Consider the following 21,888-nt stretch of genomic DNA (forward strand, 5'->3'; position numbering starts at 1 on the left):
TCTTTCCTGACACATACTCATTTTGTCCTTTTTTCTTTTTTTAAAAGAGATTTTATTTATTTATTCACGAGAGACACATAGAGAGAGGCAGAGACACAGGCAGAGGGAGAAGCAGGCTCCATGCAGGGAGCCTGACATGGGACTCGATCCTGGGTCTCCAGGATCACGAACTGGGCTGAAAGTGGCGCTAAACCGCTGAGCCACCTGAGCTGCCCTCATTTTGTCCTTAAGGACTCAATTCAGGCATCATCCTACCAGGAAGCCTTCTCTGGCCCATGCAGAGGCCCACAGAGAGGTGTTTCATGGGAGAACACTGGCGCAGGACCTTACATGGTACTGTTTATCACGTTTGTGTCGCACAGTCTTTGGGCAGGGACTGGTGTCTTTTTCACCTTGTAGCACTGGTACTTGGAAGAGCCCCCCACACATAATAGGTCTTCTACAAACATTAGGTCTTTTTCCTTTCCTCACTTTATTAACTTGGCTAAAGTTCTACAGCTAAAAAGTGGCAGAATGCCATACTACTCTCCAACCCAAACAGGGAGCATCATTGTCACTGGTGACGTGGCTTTGGTAAAGGAAAAGAAAACATACACTGACCTGGGCAGTGACTGGTGGCCCAGCAAACAAGGCCTTATACGCAGAAGCAGCAACAGATAAAGCCCCCTTCACCAGTCCTCCAGCAATGCTGCTCCCATGGTGGTGGTGCCTGGGGAGGAAAACCACATTATTTCCCTAAAAACCACAAACCATTATCTTCCTACAAGATAATCTGGGCTCTAATCCTTGAAAGAAAATGGATTTCCCTGGGGTGTGACCCCGGGAGAATGTGACCGTTTTTCTATTAGTTTTACAGCTACGAACCTTGGTTAGATGTGGAGCTCAGCTCTACTGCTGCAAAATAAGGGCATACAGAAAACACACCCCCTCTGGTGAGTATACCAGCTTTCTGTCCCAGCTGAAAACTATGTGGTCAAGGGCACAGAGGGGGTATTTAGCAGTCTGCTCAGTTAACCATCTTAGAGGATATACCCCCAAAGGAAATGTAGCGAGCGAGGGAGGAGTCCATCTTACCAGTGATCTGGGATGACCGGGAGCAGTGAGGCAGGTGTGTCTAAGAAACTGTTACTAAGATGCACAATGGGCTTGACCTTCCTGCCTTCTCTTTTGGTACTAAGGTGAGCTGAATTTGAGAACACTGGTCTGGAATATGGAAACTTTTTCTTTCCCCAAAGATTTTATTTTTTAAAGTAATCTCTACACCCAATGTGGGGCTCAAACTCATAACCCAAGATCGAGTTACATGCTCTACAGACTGAGCCAGCCAGGTATCCTGGAATGTGAACACTCTTAAATGTAACTGTAGCCCTTTGTTCAGTGTTGCTCACAAGCATCAGAAGAAATAAGAACAAGAAGGAATGATGGCTCTCCTTTGCCCTCTGGAGGTGGCACATGCTTTGAGAAGCTTATTTAAGCAGAAGCAGTATTAGGATATCCACCTGCTTCTGAAGAGGCTGCACAAGGTCCAGTTACCTTGAGTGGTCATAGCTCTTCTGTCTGCTGTTTACAAGTCCTGATGAGCCTCTGGGCTCTAAAAGCAAAAGAGCTATTGGTTAGAAGCAGCATCCACAAGTTCCTACCGTTTCTAACTCAGAGTGAGGCTAGTTTTGAGAGGCAAGCAGCAATCTGATCACAGCACTTAGTATTTTTTGGGGGGTCGGATTTTGCAAGTGGTTTTAAGTGATAAGAAAGAACTATCCATCCAGAATGCAATGCAAGGTGACTATTTGTTGAGCCAGAAAAACTTGGTCTATAATCTTATCAACCCATTTATTAGTTTCAAAATACTTTTGGGGTTTTGTTTTTGTGATTAAGAGTGGGAAGTGACTTTGAAGGTTTACTAACAACTTCAAGGTGCTATTCTCCTTAATTTGGAGATAAGAAAACACCCCTGTGGGTTTTATGACTGTGCTGAACTGCTTCAAGGTCACACAGTGAGGAAAGGTGGAGCTGGGCCTGAAACCTAGACTAGTCTAGCACCACAGTCTGTATTCTTTCCACTGTAGCACAATGCCCACCTCTGTGAGGTCTCATTTAATAAATATTAAGCTGGAGAACAGAAAAGGAGGGAGGGCCACAGAAAAAAGGGCAGGTTTCTGAATAATGCCAAGAATCACAAAGACACAATGCCTATTTATGCCTGGTGTCATCAGACAGGAGCACAGAAAAAGACATCAAGTGCAGGCTGGTCATTACCTCCTCTGATCTGATCAGGGACTGAAGAAACTTCTGGTATGATAACTGGTAAATCCACTCCCGGGGAACCATCAGGCTGTGCACAAGGAGGGCTCCTTTCAGAAAGACACAATATTGAAAGTCAGTTGAAAAGGCACCTATGGGAACACTGGAGAAACAGTGCACGTGGCACAGCAGTACCAGATTCTCTATAAAGGCTTCACTTTTCTGATCCAGATCTCATGTCTGAAGTAGGGATCAGGTAGAAAGGGCTCACTCTACTGGTTTTCCTTTTCAGTCATAGTCAACCTGGAGAGAGACCAGCTTCAGTTGGGTGGCTCCATGCCTACATCAAGTGGTACTAATAAAGGGAAATGTTTAGCTCCCTGAGAGTGGTTTAAATCCTAGTTAAGGTTCCAGCATCTGCCATGCCACAACAGAGCAATGACACACACAAATTAATAGATAATGAAAAATAATTGTACTCTCATTTTAGAATATATGTATTTTTTATAATAGATTAAACATCCTATTATACTTTGGGTTAACAAGAAAATGCATTTTTGCTGTCTTTATCCATGCGTCAATAGAGTGGGGAAGGAAGGTCCAGGGATGTATTTCAAAACTGGCTCTCTTAGATCCAGGGTTTCAACAGCAAAAGCAAAAAAAACCCCATAAAACAAACCAAACCAAACCAAACCAAACCAAACCAAAAACTGGCTCTCAACAATCAAAACAGAAGTAGACAGACTATACAAAGATAATTAAGAATAAACACAGCTTTAAATTCAGAATCCACAAATTCTGGGAAATACAACTTTTATTCATCTAAATTCAGACTTTCCTATGGGAAATAATCTCTTCCCATTCTGACAAACAAAACAGGTTCTGAGATCAAGTTGTTTCCTCTCTATTCCACCTGTAAAGAAGAGCCCAGCTGAGTGGGGTGTGGATGATACCTGGACAGTTGTGGTGGAGGCCCCACCACCTCTGGGGTCAGAGGTACTGTGTCCAGAGTCTGTGAGGTCATGAGGATGTCATTGATGCTCTGCCCCTGCAGCTGGTTCTCCCCTTCAGCGAGCCTCTCCCCAGCCTCAACCCCAGGTTCACCTTCAGCCCCTCGCTCTAGGCCTGGCTGTGAGAGTGCAGAGCTGTACATGGAGTCACCCAGGGGACGACTAGTGTCAAAGCACTCAGGCAGGATGATGATGTAATCCTCTGAAGAAGTAGAGGACTGACTCTGAACTTCATCTTTGAGCTCATCCTCCTCTTCCTCCTCCTCCTCCACGACAGCTTCTTTGGTGTTATGGACAACATCCTCCTGTTCATCTCCAAGTGGTTCCTCTTCAGGGGAAGCAGATTTCACTAGAGGATGAGAGCAATCAATTTTCAGCTATAAGCTACAATTATGAAAGCCAGAGTAGAGGGATGGCCAGAGGGAAGGGCTGCTGCTAGAACCACTTGTGGCCACATTAAAAGTCTGAAGCCTAAGCAAAGCCAGAAAGAACCAAGCTCACAAGGTACAGAGAAACACCAAGGCCTCTGAGAAGCACCATGAATCTTAAAAACAAATCAAAACTGATACATTAGCTAATAGAGCTATAACAAGAGAAAACATTAAGTGGTTAGTACCACAGGACTATATGCTTACTTTCCTCCTTTTCTTTGCAAAGTAATAGATAGTCATGGCAGAAAATTGGCAAAGTGAGGATGAGGGAATAAAGAGATATCTACAATCCTTTCAGAGATAACTACCGTGAACATTTTTTGTTATGCGTTTGTACATAAGCATGTGTGTGAGAAATGAATGTATGTGTGTGGGAAAGGAGTGTGTGTATTTTGAACAAAAGTGAGACAAATATAGTATTTAAAGGTATAGATAAAATTTCATTATAATAAACATAAACTTTCCCACACTATTTTGATGAACTAGAATTTGAATTTTTGGATAGTTCTTGAAATACACAGTATGGGCTCTACCTATCTTATATCTAGAAATTTCTGTTATAAAGGAAATTGACTACAGCAGAATTAATTAATTAAAGATTTTACTTATTTATTCGTAAGTCAGAGAGACAGAGACAGGCAAGACATAGGCAGAGGGAGAAGCAGGCTCCTTGTGGGGAGCTCAATGCAGGACACAATCCCAGGATCCCAGGATCATGCCCTGAGCTGAAGGCAGATGCGCAACTACTGAGCCACCCAGCCACCCTGACTATGGCAGAATTTAACCTTGGGAAACTTAGTTTATTTTTTTATTATTTTTTTTAATTTATTCATTGAGACACACACACACACAGAGGCAGAGACACAGGCAGAGGGAGAAGTAGGCTCCATACAGGAAGCTTGATGCGGGACTCGATCTGGGGTCTCCAGGATTACACTCCAGGCTGCAGGCAGCGCTAAACCACTGCGCCACAGGGGCTACCCCGGAAATTCCTGCTTCTGCCCACTATTCCTGGACTGTCTTTGTTTTGTTTTTTAAGGATTTTATTTATTTGAGAGAGAGAGAGAGAGAAAGTGTAGGAGCAGAGGGGGAGGAGCAGAGGGAGAGAAAGAAGCAGACTTCCTACTAAGCCAGGACCCCAATGCCATGTGGGGCTCAATCCCAGGACCCTAGGATCATGACCTAAACTGAAGGCAGATGCTTAACCCACTTGAGCAACCCAGGGCACCCTGTCCTGGACTGTATCTTTGGAGAAAGAACACAACTCAGCTGCAATGGAGGTCTCTGCTGAAAAAGCTCTGTCAACTTACAGGAAGACTCCTCACTGCAGAATCCAGGCAGCACAAGTAGCTGCTGTTCCTCTGAGTTATGTAGCTGTAATTCTGCCCCTGAGAGAGTGCGAAAACGGGTTATGGTAGCTACTTTGCTCCTGAGACTATAATTAAAATAGGTAGTGTGTGTGGAGTCTAAAGAAATCGCCATGACCATCCAAATTCTAACAAAGATCACTCAACCTCCATTCTCAGCAAAGAAGAGCACTTCTTCCTACTCAGATTGGGTAGTCACAATTCAAACACAGCCCTGCTGGGTGGGAGGACTCAGGGACACTCACTGGTCAGGGACTTTTGTCTGCAAGGTGGGTTGTGGTCTGGGGCAGCATCCAAGGTGAGGGATCGGATTACAGTCTCACACACGAATTGGGTCCCACTCAGATCATCTTCTGCTTCCTCCACTGAGGTGACATTCTGAGGCTTCCTCTTTACTGAGGCCGTTGGATCTGAAAGACACAAACCTTGTCTGTACTTGGTGTTGAGGAGCTTTTTTTTTTAAAAAAAAAATTTCATTTATTTATTCATGAGAGACACAGAGAGGAAGAGAGAGAGAGAGAGAGAAAGAGAAAGAGAGAGAAAGAGAGGCAGAGGGAGAAGCAGGCTCCATGCAGGAAGCCTGATGTGGGACTCGATCCTGGGACCCCAGGATCACGCCCTGGGCTGAAGGCAGGCACCAAACCACTGAGCCACCCAGGGATCCCTGAGTGTTGAGGAGCTTCCTGCAGTCACATATCCATACTGATCCCATGCCATGGGACAGCTGCTATCTGTGCCATGTGAATGTGAGGGGACTTCACAAAATGAGAGGGTACAGAAAACCCACTCACATGCTAAAGTGAGGGTAGGAGGGAGTATGTGTGAAAATGGTGTAATATGGAAGGGGACAATACAAATACTTGTCAAATATTTAACCCCTTACCAGGAAGCACTTTAAATCCCGCCCCTTCGCTCTCTTCCTGAATCTGCCCCAAGCCTGGCTTCTCTATTAAAGGATTGTCATGCGGCAGAGGAGACATGCAGGGAGTCATATCTGGAGAATGAAGACAGAGGAACCATCAACCAAAAAAAAGCATCATATCATCAACAGTCAGTGTCTAGCAACAGCACCTCATAGACTTCTTGCCTCTTGCAGGACTGAAATCAATCTAGGTATGCTTCGAGGCCTGTTGTAAAGAATTTCTTCAGACCATTAGGTGCAGAAGTAACTGAGATCAATAAATACAGGAAGGATCAAAGTCATCTGGCCTGAGAAACCATGGCCAAGACGCAGGACCAGGAATGTAAAGGAATAAAAAAAAAAAACCAATTTAAAGAAAAATGGAGAGGAGGGCTTCCCCCCCAACTGTATTTTTTTTAAGTAATCCCTAAACTAAATATGCAGCTTGAACTCACAACCCTGAGACCAAGAGCCATACATTCCACCAAATGAGCCAGCCAGGAGCCCTTATGGTGGGGAAGTCTTGCACAAACGTGTATTGTTGACTCTGATAGAGGACAGGGAAAAGAAGGAAAATGGACCCATGGGTGCAGTTTTAATGTCACATGGTAAGAGAAATCCTTGCCATGTATTACCTCAGAATAAGACATTCACTACTAGAGTCTAGGCTGTAGCACTTTTGTGTCTGTTAATAAAATAAACAACATGGGTTGAATGACATTCTTACCCACGGGAGTATTGTGGGGCACTCTTTCCAACTCTTGGACAATGTTTATATCCAACAGCTCAAAGGACAACAGGTCCTAAGGACAAAAAGGGCAATGTTAGGCTACCTGCAGTGGATGCTTGAGCCAGGTTTTGTCTTGAGGGGACTTGTAAGTCACTTAGCTCCACACTTTCCTGCACTCTGTTCAAATTCATGCCTCACCTCAGTCAAGGGAAATCAAGAAAAGTGGGATGGGGACGAGACGTTCAAATACCCAAGGGGCAGGAAAGAGAGAAAATGCAGTGGGGGTCAAAGTGAACTCAAAAAGCAGAAATGCAGAGGCAACTAAAGGGAAGCTGTGGGGAAGCCCAAGATGGAGTTCCTGATTCAGAGAAGAAACATTTAGTTAAGAGGCTTGCTTCCACAGGTGATCCCCTTGCCATTCGAGGCATATGATTGAAGTGGGCCAATATCTAACTTGTGGGACACTGCCCTGTGGCTTTACCACCTTCTCCTCAAGAGGGTAAGGACTCTTTTTCTACAACCTTTTGTCCCTTGCCCCCCAAAGTGTTCAATCTTCTACCTGGGCAGTCAGAAGGTCCACAGATGGGATGTAGAGCTCTCTCTCGCTGGCCACATTTTTTGTTTTCTGGGGGATGCAGGTTCCTGTCTCTTTGGTCTGCTCAGTCACTTCATCAAGCTGAATTTCTTCTTTAGCCAGAAGAAAAGCTTCCTGTACAGACAAACCGTTGGGACAAATTTTAGGCTCTCAACTGAACTCAGAAGGTAAGTGTACAGTTGCCTCCCTAAAAACCAAAACACTATGGCACCTCTACATTTTTTAAAATTTATTTTGAGATCATTTTAGATTTAGAGGAAAGTTGCAAAATAAATTTTTGCAAGTGAGGGTAGGTGAGGAGGGAAGAAAAAAAATACTACCCCCTAATAAAGAGAAGTTGCTTAAACAAACTACAGCAACTAAAAACAAGAGCAAGACTTCATTAGTATTTAGGGAACATATGCATGGGATGTTCAGGAGAGATGAGTGTTAAGGAGCAAAGCCATCAGTCCAGGGCAGCCCCGGTGGCGCAGCGGTTTAGCACTGCCTGCAGCCCAGGGCATGATTCAGGAGACCCTGGATCGAGTCCCACATCAGGCTCTCTGCATGGAGCCCACTTCTCCCTCTGCCTGTGTCTCTGCCTCTCTCTCTCTGTGTGTCTCTCTTATGAATAAAAAAAAAAAGCCATCAGTCCAGTTGTTCAACAGCCCTGTCTTCCCTCGTGCAGCAGAGGCTGGCCAAAACATCATTATGAAGGGATACAAAGGCACCAAGGGACAGCTGTACCAAGATCCTAAGGACACGCAAACAAAGCCCAAGGAATGGGCCCAATATAAGTAAGCATACTGGTGTTAGGGGGAGGAGCTACCCTTTCCCTGATTTCTGGAGGAACGACCAGCTGTGAGAGGGCTGTTGTAGCTTTAGTCTCCCCTTCCAATGCTCACCTCTTGCTGGCAGGAGAGCTCATCGGCTTTGCTTGAGTGAACCATGCCCGTTTCAATGTTCTCAGGGCTCTCTGTGGAGGGGAAAGGATCCACTATAATACTGCACCAGACCCGAGGTCCAAACTGCTGGCCTTTGTGAGAAAGACGCCAATGGGAAGTATATGTTCCCTCCAAAGCTGGGGCAATGAACTCCACAGACACCACCCCTACATGGCCGGCCTTCAGGCATGGAACCAAAACATCTTTCTTTTCTGTAGAAGCCAAGGTTAGGTTTCCCCACATGAACTTGAGCTGAAAAGAACAGGGACAAGAAAAAAACAGCTTGTCAGCTGAGCACTGCCACTTCAAATTACCTCATCTTCATTCTGTGGGGGAAAAAAATTACCTTTGTGTCTCCACTCCACTTGACATTTCCTGTATTTTTCATCCTCCAGTGCTTGATAAACTTGGTTCCTGGCTGAAGATGAGTCCCATCGGGCAAATTCTCATCCACAAATGCTGCACTGAGGGTTGGCATAACTGGGGCACAGGGCTGCAAAGGGAGCCTGAACAGAAATTCAGATAGTCACTTGTGTTGGGTATGATGGCTTCTGAATATTTAACCCTGTGGCTCAAAAGTCTGAGAGTAACTCCTGATGTACTAATGCAGGGATCCCTGGGTGGCGCAGTGGTTTGGCGCCTGCCTTTGGCCCAGGGCACGATCCTGGAGACCTGGGATCGAGTCCCATGTCGGGCTCCCGGTGCATGGAGCCTGCTTCTCCCTTTGCCTGTGTCTCTGCCTCTCTGTGTGTGTGTGACTATCATAAATAAATAAAAAATTAAAAAAAAAAAAAAAAGATGTACTAATGCATTTGCCTAAAAATAATACTAATAGGGGGTGCCTGGCTAGCTCAGTCAGTAGTGTAGACTCTTGATCTAGGAGTTACAGGTTTGAGCCTGACATTGGGAGTACAGATTACTTAAAAATAAAACCTTATAAAAATACTACTAATATAATTCCCCACATACGCACACACGCTCTCTCTCTCAAATAAATCTTTTTTTTTTTTTTTGGCATCCCTGGTGGATCAGTGGTTTAGCACCGTCTTCAGCCCAGGGTGTGATCCTGGAGACCCGGGATTGAGTCTCACATTGGGTTCCCAGAATGGAGCGTGCTTCTCCCTCTGCCTGTGTCTCTGCCTCTCTGTGTGTCTCTCAAGAATAAATAAATAGAATCCTTAACCCCCCGCCCCTTTCTTTTTTAATTTGAGAGAAAGAACACTCGTGTGTGCACAACAAGCAGAGGAGGAAGGGATAGATGGAGAGGGAGAAGCTGACTCCCCACTGAGCACAGAGCTCAACACAGGGCTCAACACAGGGCTCAATCCCAGGACCCTGAGATCATGACCTGAGCTGAAGTCAGATGCTTAACTGGCCACTCAGGCACCCCGTAAATAATCTTTTTTTTTTTTTAAAGAGTTTATTTATTTATTCATGACAGACACAGAAAGAGAGAGGCAGAGACACAGGCAGAGGGAGAAGTATGGTCTCTGGGATCATACCCCAGGCCAAAGGCAGTGCTAAACCGCTGAGCCACCGGGGCTGCCCAAATAATCTTAATAAATAAATAAAAATAAAGAACAAGACAGATTTGGGTACCTGGCTGGCTCAGTCAGTAGAGCATGCAGCTCTTGATTTCTGGGTTTTAAATTTGAGCCCCATGTTGGTTATAAAGATTAGTTAAAAATAAAATCTTAGGGGCGCTTGGGTGGCTTAGTCAGGTAAGCACCTGCCATTGGCTCAGATCATGATCCCAGGGTCCTGGGATCAAGCCTCACATCGGGTTCCCTGCTCCGTGGGAAGGCTGTTTCTCCTTCTCCCTCTGCCTGCCATTCCCCCTGCTTCAGCTCACTCTCTGTCAAATAAAATCTTAAAACAAAACAAAACAAAAAACAAAAACAAACCACAATTAAAAATAAAATCTTAAAAAAAATAAAAAGACAAATCTCACTCCTGAACTGAAAAAGCTTTGGTAAGAGTAATGGTCCATAAATAAGAGAACTGGAGAGCCAGGCTCTTTAAATCCCAACTGCCTCCAGTGAAGAAAGGTCATTATCAGCCAGTATGGAACCTCACTGGTTGCTCTAAGTGTCAACAATGACTATCAAACCACCCTTTAGAATGCTAGATCAGAGAATGGGAAGTTTTAATTCTTTCTTTTTTTTAAGATTTATTTGAGAGTGCGTGAGCAAGCATGTGTACACACACTAGTGAGAACACGGAGAGGGAAAGAGAAACTTAAGCAGACTTCCCATGAAGCAGGAGCCTGATAAGGGGCTTGATGTCAAGACTCTGAGATCCTGACCTAAGTCGGATGCTTAACTGACTGAGCCACTCAGGCACCCCAAGAATGGGAAGTTTTGAGTCTGGGTGTTAGGGGCTGCAGATAAGTAAGAGAAAACCTGATTGAAGTTCTGGTTTCGGAAGGCTGGACCTCCAGCCTAGGTGCCCCACCCTTGGGCTTACATCAGAGTGTTTGACTGCAGCAGGCTCTCGGATCGGCCTAGAGGGGACCTGGGGCTCTGGAGTCCATGGATGGAACTCCACAGATGAATCTTCCTGTGGAGCTTAAGCTGTTTTTTGAGTTCTTTGACCTCTGCCTTTCGCTGTTTCTTCTCAGCTCGCAACCTTTGCTTTTCTGCTTTAAGAAAATTCTTGTCGACCTGTTTCTGGAGCCTGTGAGGTAACAAATAAAAAGTCTTAAAAAAAAAAAAACAACAACCCAAAAACTTACAAATATTGAAGCTATTTTGAGCCACTGGTAGCCTGCATCAGTGCCAGCTTCTAGCTTAACTTCTTTCTACAGTTCTTGTTTCTGTCTCATTAGCTTCAGCTCATTGTCCCCATTATCACATGTAACTAGAAATGCACAGGAACTAAGGAGACTGTCTGCAATTTGATCCCTGCCCCATCACCACAATGGAGACACCCATCAGAGAACAAGCCTCCTGTGTACTTATGTTTTTACCTGGCTTGTTCCAGAGCAGCGGGAAGACGAGGGCCAGGGAACCTTGGGTGAGAGAACGCTTCAGAACCCATCACAGGTCTCCGCAACTTCAGCAGGATGTGGTTGGAGTCATGAGTATATGGCCCCGATTCACAATCTTCACAGATATTATAGGATGGGCACAGGCTGTGGGGAAAAGCATGACAAGTCCTGGTGAGACAGGAGACCAGACTTCCATACTGGCTGTATTACCAGCTGGGTGTGGTAACCTGAGCATGTCACCTGGCCATGCTCTATCTCAAGTTTCCTTATTAATAAAATGAAAGTAACAGCACTTAACATGTATCTGTTTCAAAGGACAATCTATGAGAGGAAGCAAAATATGAAAGCATTTGGAATAACAGGGTGATAATCCCTGATGATGTAATTTTGCCTTGGGGAACATAACTTTGTCTGGTTCTGTTAGTTCAAATGCATACGTGAATACAACAACAATCTGAATAGTTACCCTTTGTATAGTATTTTTTTGTGGGTGACAAACAACTTATTTCTAATCCAGAGCAGGTATCTATGTGTGATATCCAGAGACAGAGTATGCCCAATTTTCTGCTACCTCTCCAATGCCAGGAAGGCCTGTTCAGAGGTCTTCTAACATGTATGCATTCCAAAGTGAGTGCTCACCTGCACTGGTAGCGCACACCAATGATCCTCCTTTGGCAGCTGTTGCAAGCAATACGCCAGTTGAACTGGTTTTCTGGCAAAAACAGCGTTTCCTCTGAAATGGGCATTGAGACTTCTGATGGACAGGAACCCAAGGACGGGTTCTGGAGGACAAGCTTCTCATGTAATTTCTGTTCAAGTTTCTCAACCGTTTCTTTAACTACTTGTTCTCGGAACTAGAATACAGAGCAGATTAACGGGAAAAAACCCTCAGTTCCAACATTGAAAAAGTCTGAAGATATCAAATAGACCAGACACCTCACCATCTCTGGTGTAAGAACATCATAAACAGCTACTAACTACTGAACAAATGGACAGAAATGTAACAAAAGAAGGTCTATTCTTTCCATGGGTACACTGAGGATACCAAAAAAAATCATTGTGAGGAGTAGGTTTCTAACCTCTTTCTTCCTTCTAACCTAAGCATGGAGATTTGTTCCTTTCCCTTACATCCTTAGAATAAGGCTCCCTCTTTTTCTGATACATCCCTATAGAAGTTAGGGCTTTCTGGACTAGATTTGCTCTAGTTTAGAAATGATTAGCTATACTCTTCATTCATCTGCCTCAGAGGCAGCAGCCGTGTGGGTTGAGCTTTCTATTTCTCCCACACTTCACCTGTGCCAACACAGCTGCTAAAGCCTACTCCAGAGAGAACACTCACTGTCTCCAGGTAGCTTGTGAACCAGTCTGGGGGCTTGTCCTGAGGCTGGTCTGTGTCACGGGAAGCAAGTGGAAACCGCTGCAAGGAAACACAACCCAAGACTTAGAGAAAATATTTTTTTCTTCTGTTTGAAATAACTTTTTAAAAAAGATTTTAAATTTTTTTTTATTTTTTTATTTTTATTTTTATTTATTTATGATAGTCACAGAGAGAGAGAGAGAGAGAGGCAGAGACATAGGCAGAGGGAGAAGCAGGCTCCATGCACCGGGAGCCTGATGTGGGATTCGATCCCGGGTCTCCAGGATCGCGCCCTGGGCCAAAGACAAGCGCCAAACCGCTGCGCCACCCAGGGATCCCTTTAATTTTTTTTTAAGTAATCTCTATACCCAACGTGGGGTTCGACCTCACAACCTGAGATCAAGAGTCGCATATTCTACCAACTGAGCCAGCCAGGCACCCTATTTAAAATAATTTTCCTTAAAAAAAAATTTCCTGAAATGTAGTACTTTGAGGTTTCTTTTTTGTCAAATAATATAAACGTAAGGCCAAAAAAACCTAACAAAGGATGCCTGGTTGGCTCAGTGAGTGTCTGCCTTCAGCTCAGGTCCACGATCCCAGAGACCTGGGATCAAGCACCATGTGGGGCTCTCTGCTCAGTGGGGAGCCTACTTCTCCCTCTCCCTCCCCCCCACTTGTGCTCTCTCACTCAAATAAAGAAAATAAATAAAATATTTTTTAAAAGTATGAAGAAGCATACAAGGAAAATAAAGTTTATCATCCTATTGCCCTCTCTCCAGAAGTAACCAGTTTCTTTTCTTTTTTATTTAATTTATTTTTATTTTTTTAAAGATTTTATTTATTCAGAGAGAGAGAGAGAGAGAGAGGCAGGCAGAGACACAGGCAGAGGGAGAAGCAGGCTCCATGCAGGGAGCCTGACATGGGACTCCATCCCAGGTCTCCAGGATCACACCCCAAGCGGCAGGCGGCGCTAAACCACGGCGCCATGGGGGCTGCCCTTCTTTTCTTTTTTAAAGATTTTTTTTTTCATTCACTTGTCAGAGATACAGAGAGAGAGAGAACACAAGCACTGGGGAGTGGCAGGCAGAGGGAGAATCAGGCTCCACACTGAGCAAGGAGCCCAACTTGGGGCTTAATCCCAGGGTCCTGAGCTGAAGGCAGATGCCCAACTGACTAAGTCACCCAGGCATCCCCAGTTACCAGTTTCAAATAGGCAGAGGGGCACCTGCCTTTGGCTCAGGACATGATCTTGAGGTTCTGAGACCAAACCCTATATTGGGCTCCCTGCTCAGCAAGGAGTCTGCTTCTCCCTCTGCCCCTCTCTCCGGCCCTCCCTGCTTGTGCTCTCTATTCTCCCCCTCAAATAAATAAATAAAATTAAGGGATGCCTGGGTGGCTCAGTGGTTTAGCATCTGCCTTTGGCTCAGGGCATGATCCCTGAGTCCCGGGATGGAGTCTCTCACTAGGCTCTGCTTCTCCCTCTGCCTATGTCTCTGACTCTATCATTAATAAATAAATAAATTTAAAAAAATAAAAAAGGGATGCCTGGGTGGCTCAGCGGTCGAGCATCTGTTTTTGGCTCAGGGAATGATCCCGGGATCCTGGGATCAAGTCCTGCATCTGGTTCCCTGCATGGAGCCTCCTCCCTCTGCCTGTGTCTCTGCCTCTATGTGGTCTCTCATGAATAAATACATAAAATCTTAAAAAAGAAAAAAAAAAAAGTCAGGCAGAGATGGTAACAATAATTCCCAAATCTTTAATGGACAATTCAAATGTTATACCGGAGACAATGAGACAGAAGGCTAGAAAAACTGTAGACAGGTCCTATTCCCTTCATACCTGTGCTGCAGGCTCCTCTGGGGTCTTCATGTCTGATCCTAAGACCTTCACTAGTGATGAATAATGTGCAAGTGGCTTCTTCCCTGCCCTCAGGACTGGCCGTTTTTCTGGTACAGCTGGTGGCGGGGCTTCATCAACACGGGAGCCTTCGTGGACTTGCATCTGCAGTTGGTTTCCCTGCTTAACTGCCATCTGAAAGCATATGGTATGAAATAAAAACATTGTGTGATTCTTCTTTCCCAAATGAAATCTCAAAGACATTTAAACAGAACAGGTATGGTGAATTATGCTGAAAATATCAGGATTCACCTTTATTAAATCACATGGTATATAACATGTAATAGCCCACTGTTTTTTACCCAAAATGTTAACTAGGAATGGTTTTATTATCAAAAACACAAAAGTAGATTTAGGATAGTACTTTATTATGTGAGATATTCTGACTAGGTAATACTTTTCTGTTAAACTGGTTTTTATGTAGGACACCACTTATGGATTTGAATTCCAACTTTTAAAAAAAATCAATCCTAGACTACCAGAACCCAAGAAACTTAAAGTTATATCCTATAACTAAGCATTTATTTTTCTAATAGTATTTTGGGAAGCATGGTTGAGTGGTTACCTCTTTTTTTTTTTTTAATTTTTATTTATTTATGATAGTCACAGAGAGATAGAGAGAGGCAGAGACACAGGTAGAGGGAGAAGCAGGCTCCATGCACCGGGAGCCCGACGTGGGATTCGATCCCGGGTCTCCAGGATCATGCCCTGGGCCAAAGGCAGGCGCCAAACTGCTGCGCCACCCAGGGATCCCTGGTTACCTCTTTTGAAAGAGCATCTTCTTAAAAATCCTATTTTGAAAACTCTACTTCAAGGAACATTTGAGGTTCCATGAAGGTTCTCCAGTGTCCAAAAAGAGATTAGGGGTCAAGTCTATCAGTTTTAGCTCTCCCCCTTTGTAATCCAGTGATAAGGAGAACTGTTCTTTTATCTATTTTTACACATCAGACTTTTAAGCTTCCATTTAAAAATAGCATTCTATGCCCAAAAAGTTTGAAAGGTATTATTTTAAGATGGGGATCAGCAAATTTTCTTAAAGGGTCACATAAATATTTTAGGCTTGCAGGCCATATGGTTTCTGCTCAAGTCTGCACAAAAGCAGCCACAGACAGTATGTAGTCGGCATGGCTGGGTTCCACTGAAACTTTATTTATAAAAGCATATGGCTGGCCCACTGGCTAGTTTGCCAACCCTTATTCTAGACCATAAGCCAAGAAGCTGGTAGTAAACTGTATGGTACACCTGTGGAAAAAAATTGCTCAAGAAATCACTACAATGAAATGTGTCAAAATATAAACATGGGATCTTAAGTATCATATAGCAAATACTATGTAAAAATGTCTATAAAAAGTCTTGCTTCCTTTTTTTTTAAAAGATTTATTTATTTATTTATTCATGAGAGAGAGAGAGAGAGAGAGAGAGAGAGAGAGAGGCAGAGACACAGGCAGAGGGAGAAGCAGGCTCCATGCAGGGAGCCTGACGTGGGACTCGATCCCGGGACTCCAGGATTGCGCCCTGGGCCAAAGGCAGGTGCTAAACCGCTGAGCCACCCAGGGATCCCCAAAAGTCTTGCTTCCTGAGACAGGGAGGCTTATATAACATCTAGATTCCAGAGGTCTGAGATTTTTTTTTTTTTTTTTTTAGAGAGAGTGAGCTGCATGCATGCATGCATGTGAATAGGGTGGTGGAGGGAAGGGCAGAGGGAGAGTGACAAGCAGGCTCTCTGTGTGCAGCAGGGCTGGATCCCAGCACCCTGAGATCAGGATCTGAGCATAAGGCAGACTGAGCCACCTAGGCACCCCCTGGGGTCTGAGGTTGCTGACTAAACAGGCAAACAGTGATTATGGGAAAGAGAGGAAGCCTGTAGAAGACTTTTTTTTAGTGAAACTACTGTAGCTTCTGAGAATAGAGAAAGAGAAAAGCCAGGAGTAGGACAAGGGTGAAAGTGTGTGGGGGATAGCATGTTACAACAGCTTAAAAGCAAAGAAGAGATGGGGTGCCTGAGTGGTCCAGCTGGGTAAGCAGCCAACTCTTGATTTTGGGGTCGTGAGATCAAGCCCCAGGTTGGGCTCTGCACTGGCAGGGAAGAACCTGCTTAAGATTCTCTCTCCCTCTGCCCCAGCCGCTGGCAGCCATGTGCTCTCTCTCTCTAAAAAAAACAAAAAAACAAAAAACACCCAAAACAAAACAAAAAACAACCAAAGAGGAAATAGGAAGACCACATGGAAACTGGGGAAGAAGGAAACTGTGAAGCATGAGATTACTAAGAGATGAGTATCTCAACTAAGAGAAACCAAGGAAGGGCCTGAATGTCCAAAATGAAGAGACTAGCTGGTAAATAAGGATTTCTTAGTAAAAAAACAAGACTGGTTAAACTGTTGAATCAAGTGGCACTCACAATGGCAATCTTGACCCGGCAACAAAAAGAGTAAATCCAACTCCCAATTAAAGAAATATCTTGCCTTGGGGCACGTACATGGCTCAGTTACGCATTCGACTTTTTTTTTTTTAAAGATTTTTATTTATTTATTTATTTATTCATTCATTCATTCATTCATTGGAAACACAGAGAGAGGCAGAAACCTAGGCAGAGGGAGAAGCAGGCTCCATGCAGGAAGTCCAATGTGGGACTCGATTCTAGGCATCTGAGATCATGCCCTAAGTCAAAGGCAGACACTCAACTGCTGAGCCACCCAGGTGTCCCAGCATTTGACCAACTTTTGATCTCAGCTCAGATCTTGATCTCAGGTTTGTGAATTCAAGCCTCACTTTGGGCTCCACAATGGGTGTGGAGCCTACTTTAAAAAAAAAAATTTTTTTTTCCCTCCCTAAACCAAAAGTGATTATAGAAAAGAGTTGAGTCAAGGACTAGAAGTTCATAAAGATAATGAAACTTTAAAGAAAGAAGATGAAAAATGTGAACCAGAAAGCATCATTTCACAGTTATTTTTATTTTTTTAATTTTTTTTTTAAGCAGGCTCCACACCCAGTGTGGAGTCCAGTGTGGGGCTGGAACCCACAATTCTGAGATCAAGACCTGAGCTGAGATGAGTCAGACACCCAAATGACTAAGCACCCAGGTGTCCTTTGTATTTTTAAATGCTATGATGGTGAGGCTAAGACCAGAAATGACAGAGAACAGTAACTAGAAAGAACCTTTACATCAGGGGTTGCCTTTTGCTGAGTGGTATGCCCTACACTCACAATCTCTCTAAAAATCCATTTTGCTGTATTTCATTAGTTTCTCCCCATGGCTAATTGAATTCAGGTTCAAGTTTTAGTCAATAAATATTTTTAAAATTATTTGAAAGTAAGATGAAATGACCATTACCTTAAGTGCTTCCTCATACTCTCCTAAAAAGACAAAGAATATAGATTGTGATATTTCTTCACCAGCCCAAAAGATTCTAAATACAGCCAACCCTTACTTTTAAGAATATTTTGCTTATAATCCTTATACATGAACAACTACTACCTTTTTGCTGACAAACTCCCTTCCCATCCCATTGCAAATAGAAACTACTTGTAGATTAGTTCTCCCTCTTAAGTCCCTTCCCTCTCTGCTATTGGAGCCTTCCAGCTATGAAACCTAAATCCAGCTGCCTTGCACTATGTTTAGTGAATGAAGCTCAGGACACAAGGGAGTTCATAGGTAGTATTAATATAGACAGACCTCAAACATATGTAAGTTTGATTCTAGACCACTGCAATAAAGCGAGTATTGCAAAAAAGTAAAATGAATTTTTTCGTTTCCCAGGGCACATAAAAATTATGCTTATATTACCTGAAATCTATTAAGTGTGTAATAGCATTAAGTCTAAAAAAAGATACTTACCTTAATTAAAAAAAACTTTGTTGCTAAAAAATGCTATCATCTGAGCTTTTAGCCAGTCATAATTACTGATCACAGATCATAATATAATAACAACGAAAAAATATGAAATATTGTGAAAATTGCCAAAATGTGACAGAGTGAGCAAATGCTGTTGGAAAAAGTGATGCAGGGTTGCCAGAAACCTTAAAAAAAAATTTTTTTTTAAAGGAGGATCTTAAAGCATAATAAAGCAAAGTGCAAAAAAAAAAAAAAAAAAAAAATAAAAAATATATATATATATATATATATATATATATATTAAAAAAAAACTGTCATTAAAGCTGGTTAAAATAAGCTTTTGAGGGGCTAGCCTGGGAACCTAACCTTCAAATAGAATATTGTTCTTATGGGAAAAGGTGCTCCAAGCTCTGACAACCATTTCATAAAAAAGTTCTAGAATACCACTTTGTATGTTCATAAGTTGACATTAACATATATACAAAGTCAGGGACACAGGCAACACCAGAATGGAGTTGTATATGTTGAACTGGGAGGCATATTTTCAGAAGATTAGCATCTTAATATAAGAGAATCTTCCGTTAAAGCTGTCCTTAGGTTCCCATCAAAGGCACTAATCTATATATAAAATAAAAATCTGTGATGTAACTAATGCCCATGGCTGAGTGAGTGCAATGTCCATTTACTGTATACTAAATTCCACTCTAAAATCTGTGATGTAACTAATGCCCATGGCTGAGTGAGTGCAATGTCCATTTACTGTATACTAAATTCCACTCTAAAATAAATATTGCAGCAAGATCTGAGGGTAAATGGAAATGTGTATGCTCATGAACAGACTATGGCTTATAAATAAAGCTGAGCAGCCTTCTCAGGAACTCACCTTGACTGTTGATGGATACCTGTAAAAGGACAAAACAACAGTGCATTATAAACTTCCCGATAATTGACCATTTTTATTACTAGGACCATCCTCACAGATAAGGTATAGAATCTCAGATTGGGGTTCAGCTTTTCCAGAATCATGAACTATCTGTGAATGATAATTGAGGACTTTTTTTGCTTAAGTACTGTATCCGCCTTTTATTTCAGGTATATTAAGAGGCAGCATAATACAGCAGATAAGAGCTTGGGCTCTGGAGCCAGAAGGTATGGAATGAACCCCCACTCTGCTATTTCCAAGCTTTTGCGCTTCTGGGCAAGTTACTTAGCCTCTCTGGGCCTCAGTTTCCTCAAAGAAAGCTAATAACAGCTAATAACAAAAGACAGCTAATAACATAATACCTAATACATAGTATTATTGCTAGCCTGACATGCTATAACCACTCAATAAAGGTTTGCCATTATTTTTATTATAAGCTAAATGACAGCTTGTGATATATTTGAACCATATCACTATATAGTTTTAAGAGTTATCTCTCAAATTTTCTTCTTCAGTGTTGCTTATTTCTCAACTCCATTTCACATGCCACAGTCAGCTTGGAACATCAATTATCAAGTACATTTAAAGTACCACACAAACAAGAAAAACACTAGTCTGAACTCTTCGATCTGCCGTCACTCTTGAGAAATAAGATCCTTATTCAGGATAACTAGCCATGGGTATCATCATATACTTTACCTCTTCATTTTCCTCATCCAGGTATTTTATTTGAATAGTGGTCAGATCAAATGAAACTTTTACCTGCAAATGAAATGTACATCCTAGATGATCAAGATATCAAAAAGGCAGGTTATAACAGAAACTCAGAAGTCATAAAAGAAAAGATGGACCTATTACATAAAAATTAAACATTTAAATGGCATAAAAGAAGAAAAATATGTACAAAGTCAAAAGACAAAGAATAGATGAGGAAAAATATTTACAACTCATAACAAAGGCCCATTATCTATAATACACAAAGACCATCTGCAAAACTGCTAATCGTTAAGATTAACAACCCAGGTAAAGTGGGCAAAAATGTATAGAGATTTCATACAAGAGAAATCAGAAACAAATATATGAAAAGACATTCAACAACCTTAATGGTAGGTAGAAAAATGCAAATTTAAACAATGAGATGCCATCTCAACAGAATGGTAAAGAAATTTTAAAGCCATAACATCCAATGTTGTCAAAAATTCAGGGCATTGTCATAATTTCTTTCTCTTCTTTAATTAAAGATTTTATTTATTTAGTCATTCATTTATTTATGAGAGTGAGTGACCAGCAAGAGCAGGGGGAGGAGCAGAGGGAGAGGGAGAAGCAGACTCTCTGCAAGAGCAGTGAGCCCAGATGCAGGGCTTGATCCCACTGGGATCATGACCTGAGCTGAAGGCAGACTCTCAATGAACTGAGCCGCCCAGGGGCTTCTTGTCATACATTTCTATGAGGTGCTACAATTGTTCTGCAAAGCACCTGGCAGGATCTATTATAATTTAAAAATATGTGCATTGTGACTCATTAATGTTTCTTTGGCAACTTTATCCTACAGAACAGTGCATAGGTTATATAGACAAGGAGACCTCTCTTATAGTCTACTTCAAGTGGTCAAAAGCAAAACAACAACAACAAAACCCTTTTGACCTTGAAGGTGCTAAGTGAAATAACAATAATGAACTTATAGATACAGACAACACATTGCTGGTTACCAGAGGGAGGGTGTGGGAGGTGGGTGAAACAGGTAAATGTCTCAAAAGGGTACAAACTTCAGTTATAAAATAAGTCCTGGAGATGTAATGTACAGCATGGTGAATACAGTTAATACTGTGCTGTACAGTTGAAAGTTGCTGAGAGAGTAGATCTTAAAAGTTCTCATCACAAGAAAAAAATGGTAACTACATGTGGTGACAGATGTTTACTAGACTTATGATCATTTTGGAAAATATACAAATATAGAATTGTTATGCTATACACCTGAAACCTATATAAAGTTATAGGGCAGTTATACCTCAATTAAAAAAAATAAAAATAATTTTTAAGTAAGAAATGGTTAAATTATGATATGACAACATCAAAATACTGTGGATAATCCATAGCTTTATTATTATTATTTTTAATTTTTATTTATTTATGATAGTCACACACACAGAGAGAGAGAGGCAGAGACACGGGCAGAGGGAGAAACAGGCTCCATGCACCGGGAGCCCGACGTGGGATTCGATCCTAGGTCTCCAGGATCGCGCCCTGGGCCAAAGGCAGGCGCCAAACCGCTGCGCCACCCAGGGATCCCCCATTATTATTATTTTTAAAGATTTTATTTATTTATTCATGAGAGGCACAGAGAGAGAGAGAGGCAGAGACACAGGCAGAGGGAGAAGCAGGCTCCATGCAGGGAGCCTGATGTGGGACTAGATCCCAGGTCTCCAGGATCATGCCAGGTCTCCAGGATCATGCTCTGGGCTGAAGGCAGCGCTAAACCGCTGAGCCACCAAGGCTGCCCCTAATCCATAGCTTTAAAAAGGATGAGCTGGGCAGCCCCCGTGGTGTAGAGGTTTAGTGCCACCTGCAGCCCAGGGTGTGATCCTGGAGACAGGGGATCGAGTCCCTTGTTGGGCTCCCTGCATGGAGCCTGCTTCTCCCTCTGCCTGTTGTCTCTGCCTCTCTCTCTCTCATAAATAAATAAAGTCTTAAAAA

The 21,888-nt window shown here is 42.7% G+C and overlaps 1 protein-coding gene across 4 annotated transcripts in view; it reads right to left on the bottom strand.

Moving 5' to 3' along the window:
- The window catches only part of NBR1 (NBR1 autophagy cargo receptor), a 32,541-nt gene that overhangs the window by 4,337 nt on the left and 6,316 nt on the right, over positions 1–21,888 (bottom strand). For 3 of the 4 annotated variants that reach the window (XM_025986982.2, XM_025986981.2, XM_072747107.1), the window contains 18 exons: positions 19,894–19,956; positions 19,156–19,174; positions 17,772–17,794; positions 14,384–14,575; positions 12,527–12,604; positions 11,827–12,041; positions 11,167–11,331; positions 10,665–10,874; positions 8,545–8,704; positions 8,160–8,450; positions 7,240–7,389; positions 6,678–6,753; positions 5,933–6,043; positions 5,295–5,459; positions 3,195–3,600; positions 2,257–2,351; positions 1,534–1,591; positions 601–709 (listed from right to left, as the gene is read on the bottom strand). In XM_025986982.2, coding sequence (XP_025842767.1) covers positions 601–709; positions 1,534–1,591; positions 2,257–2,351; positions 3,195–3,600; positions 5,295–5,459; positions 5,933–6,043; positions 6,678–6,753; positions 7,240–7,389; positions 8,160–8,450; positions 8,545–8,704; positions 10,665–10,874; positions 11,167–11,331; positions 11,827–12,041; positions 12,527–12,604; positions 14,384–14,575; positions 17,772–17,794; positions 19,156–19,174; positions 19,894–19,956 — 2,586 coding nt within the window. The remainder of the gene's footprint in view (positions 1–600; positions 710–1,533; positions 1,592–2,256; positions 2,352–3,194; positions 3,601–5,294; positions 5,460–5,932; positions 6,044–6,677; positions 6,754–7,239; positions 7,390–8,159; positions 8,451–8,544; positions 8,705–10,664; positions 10,875–11,166; positions 11,332–11,826; positions 12,042–12,526; positions 12,605–14,383; positions 14,576–17,771; positions 17,795–19,155; positions 19,175–19,893; positions 19,957–21,888) is intronic. The other variant, XM_072747108.1, reaches the window with a different exon arrangement.

This window comes from Vulpes vulpes, chromosome 2, assembly GCF_048418805.1.
Source record: "Vulpes vulpes isolate BD-2025 chromosome 2, VulVul3, whole genome shotgun sequence".
NCBI classification, from domain to species: Eukaryota; Metazoa; Chordata; class Mammalia; order Carnivora; family Canidae; genus Vulpes; species Vulpes vulpes.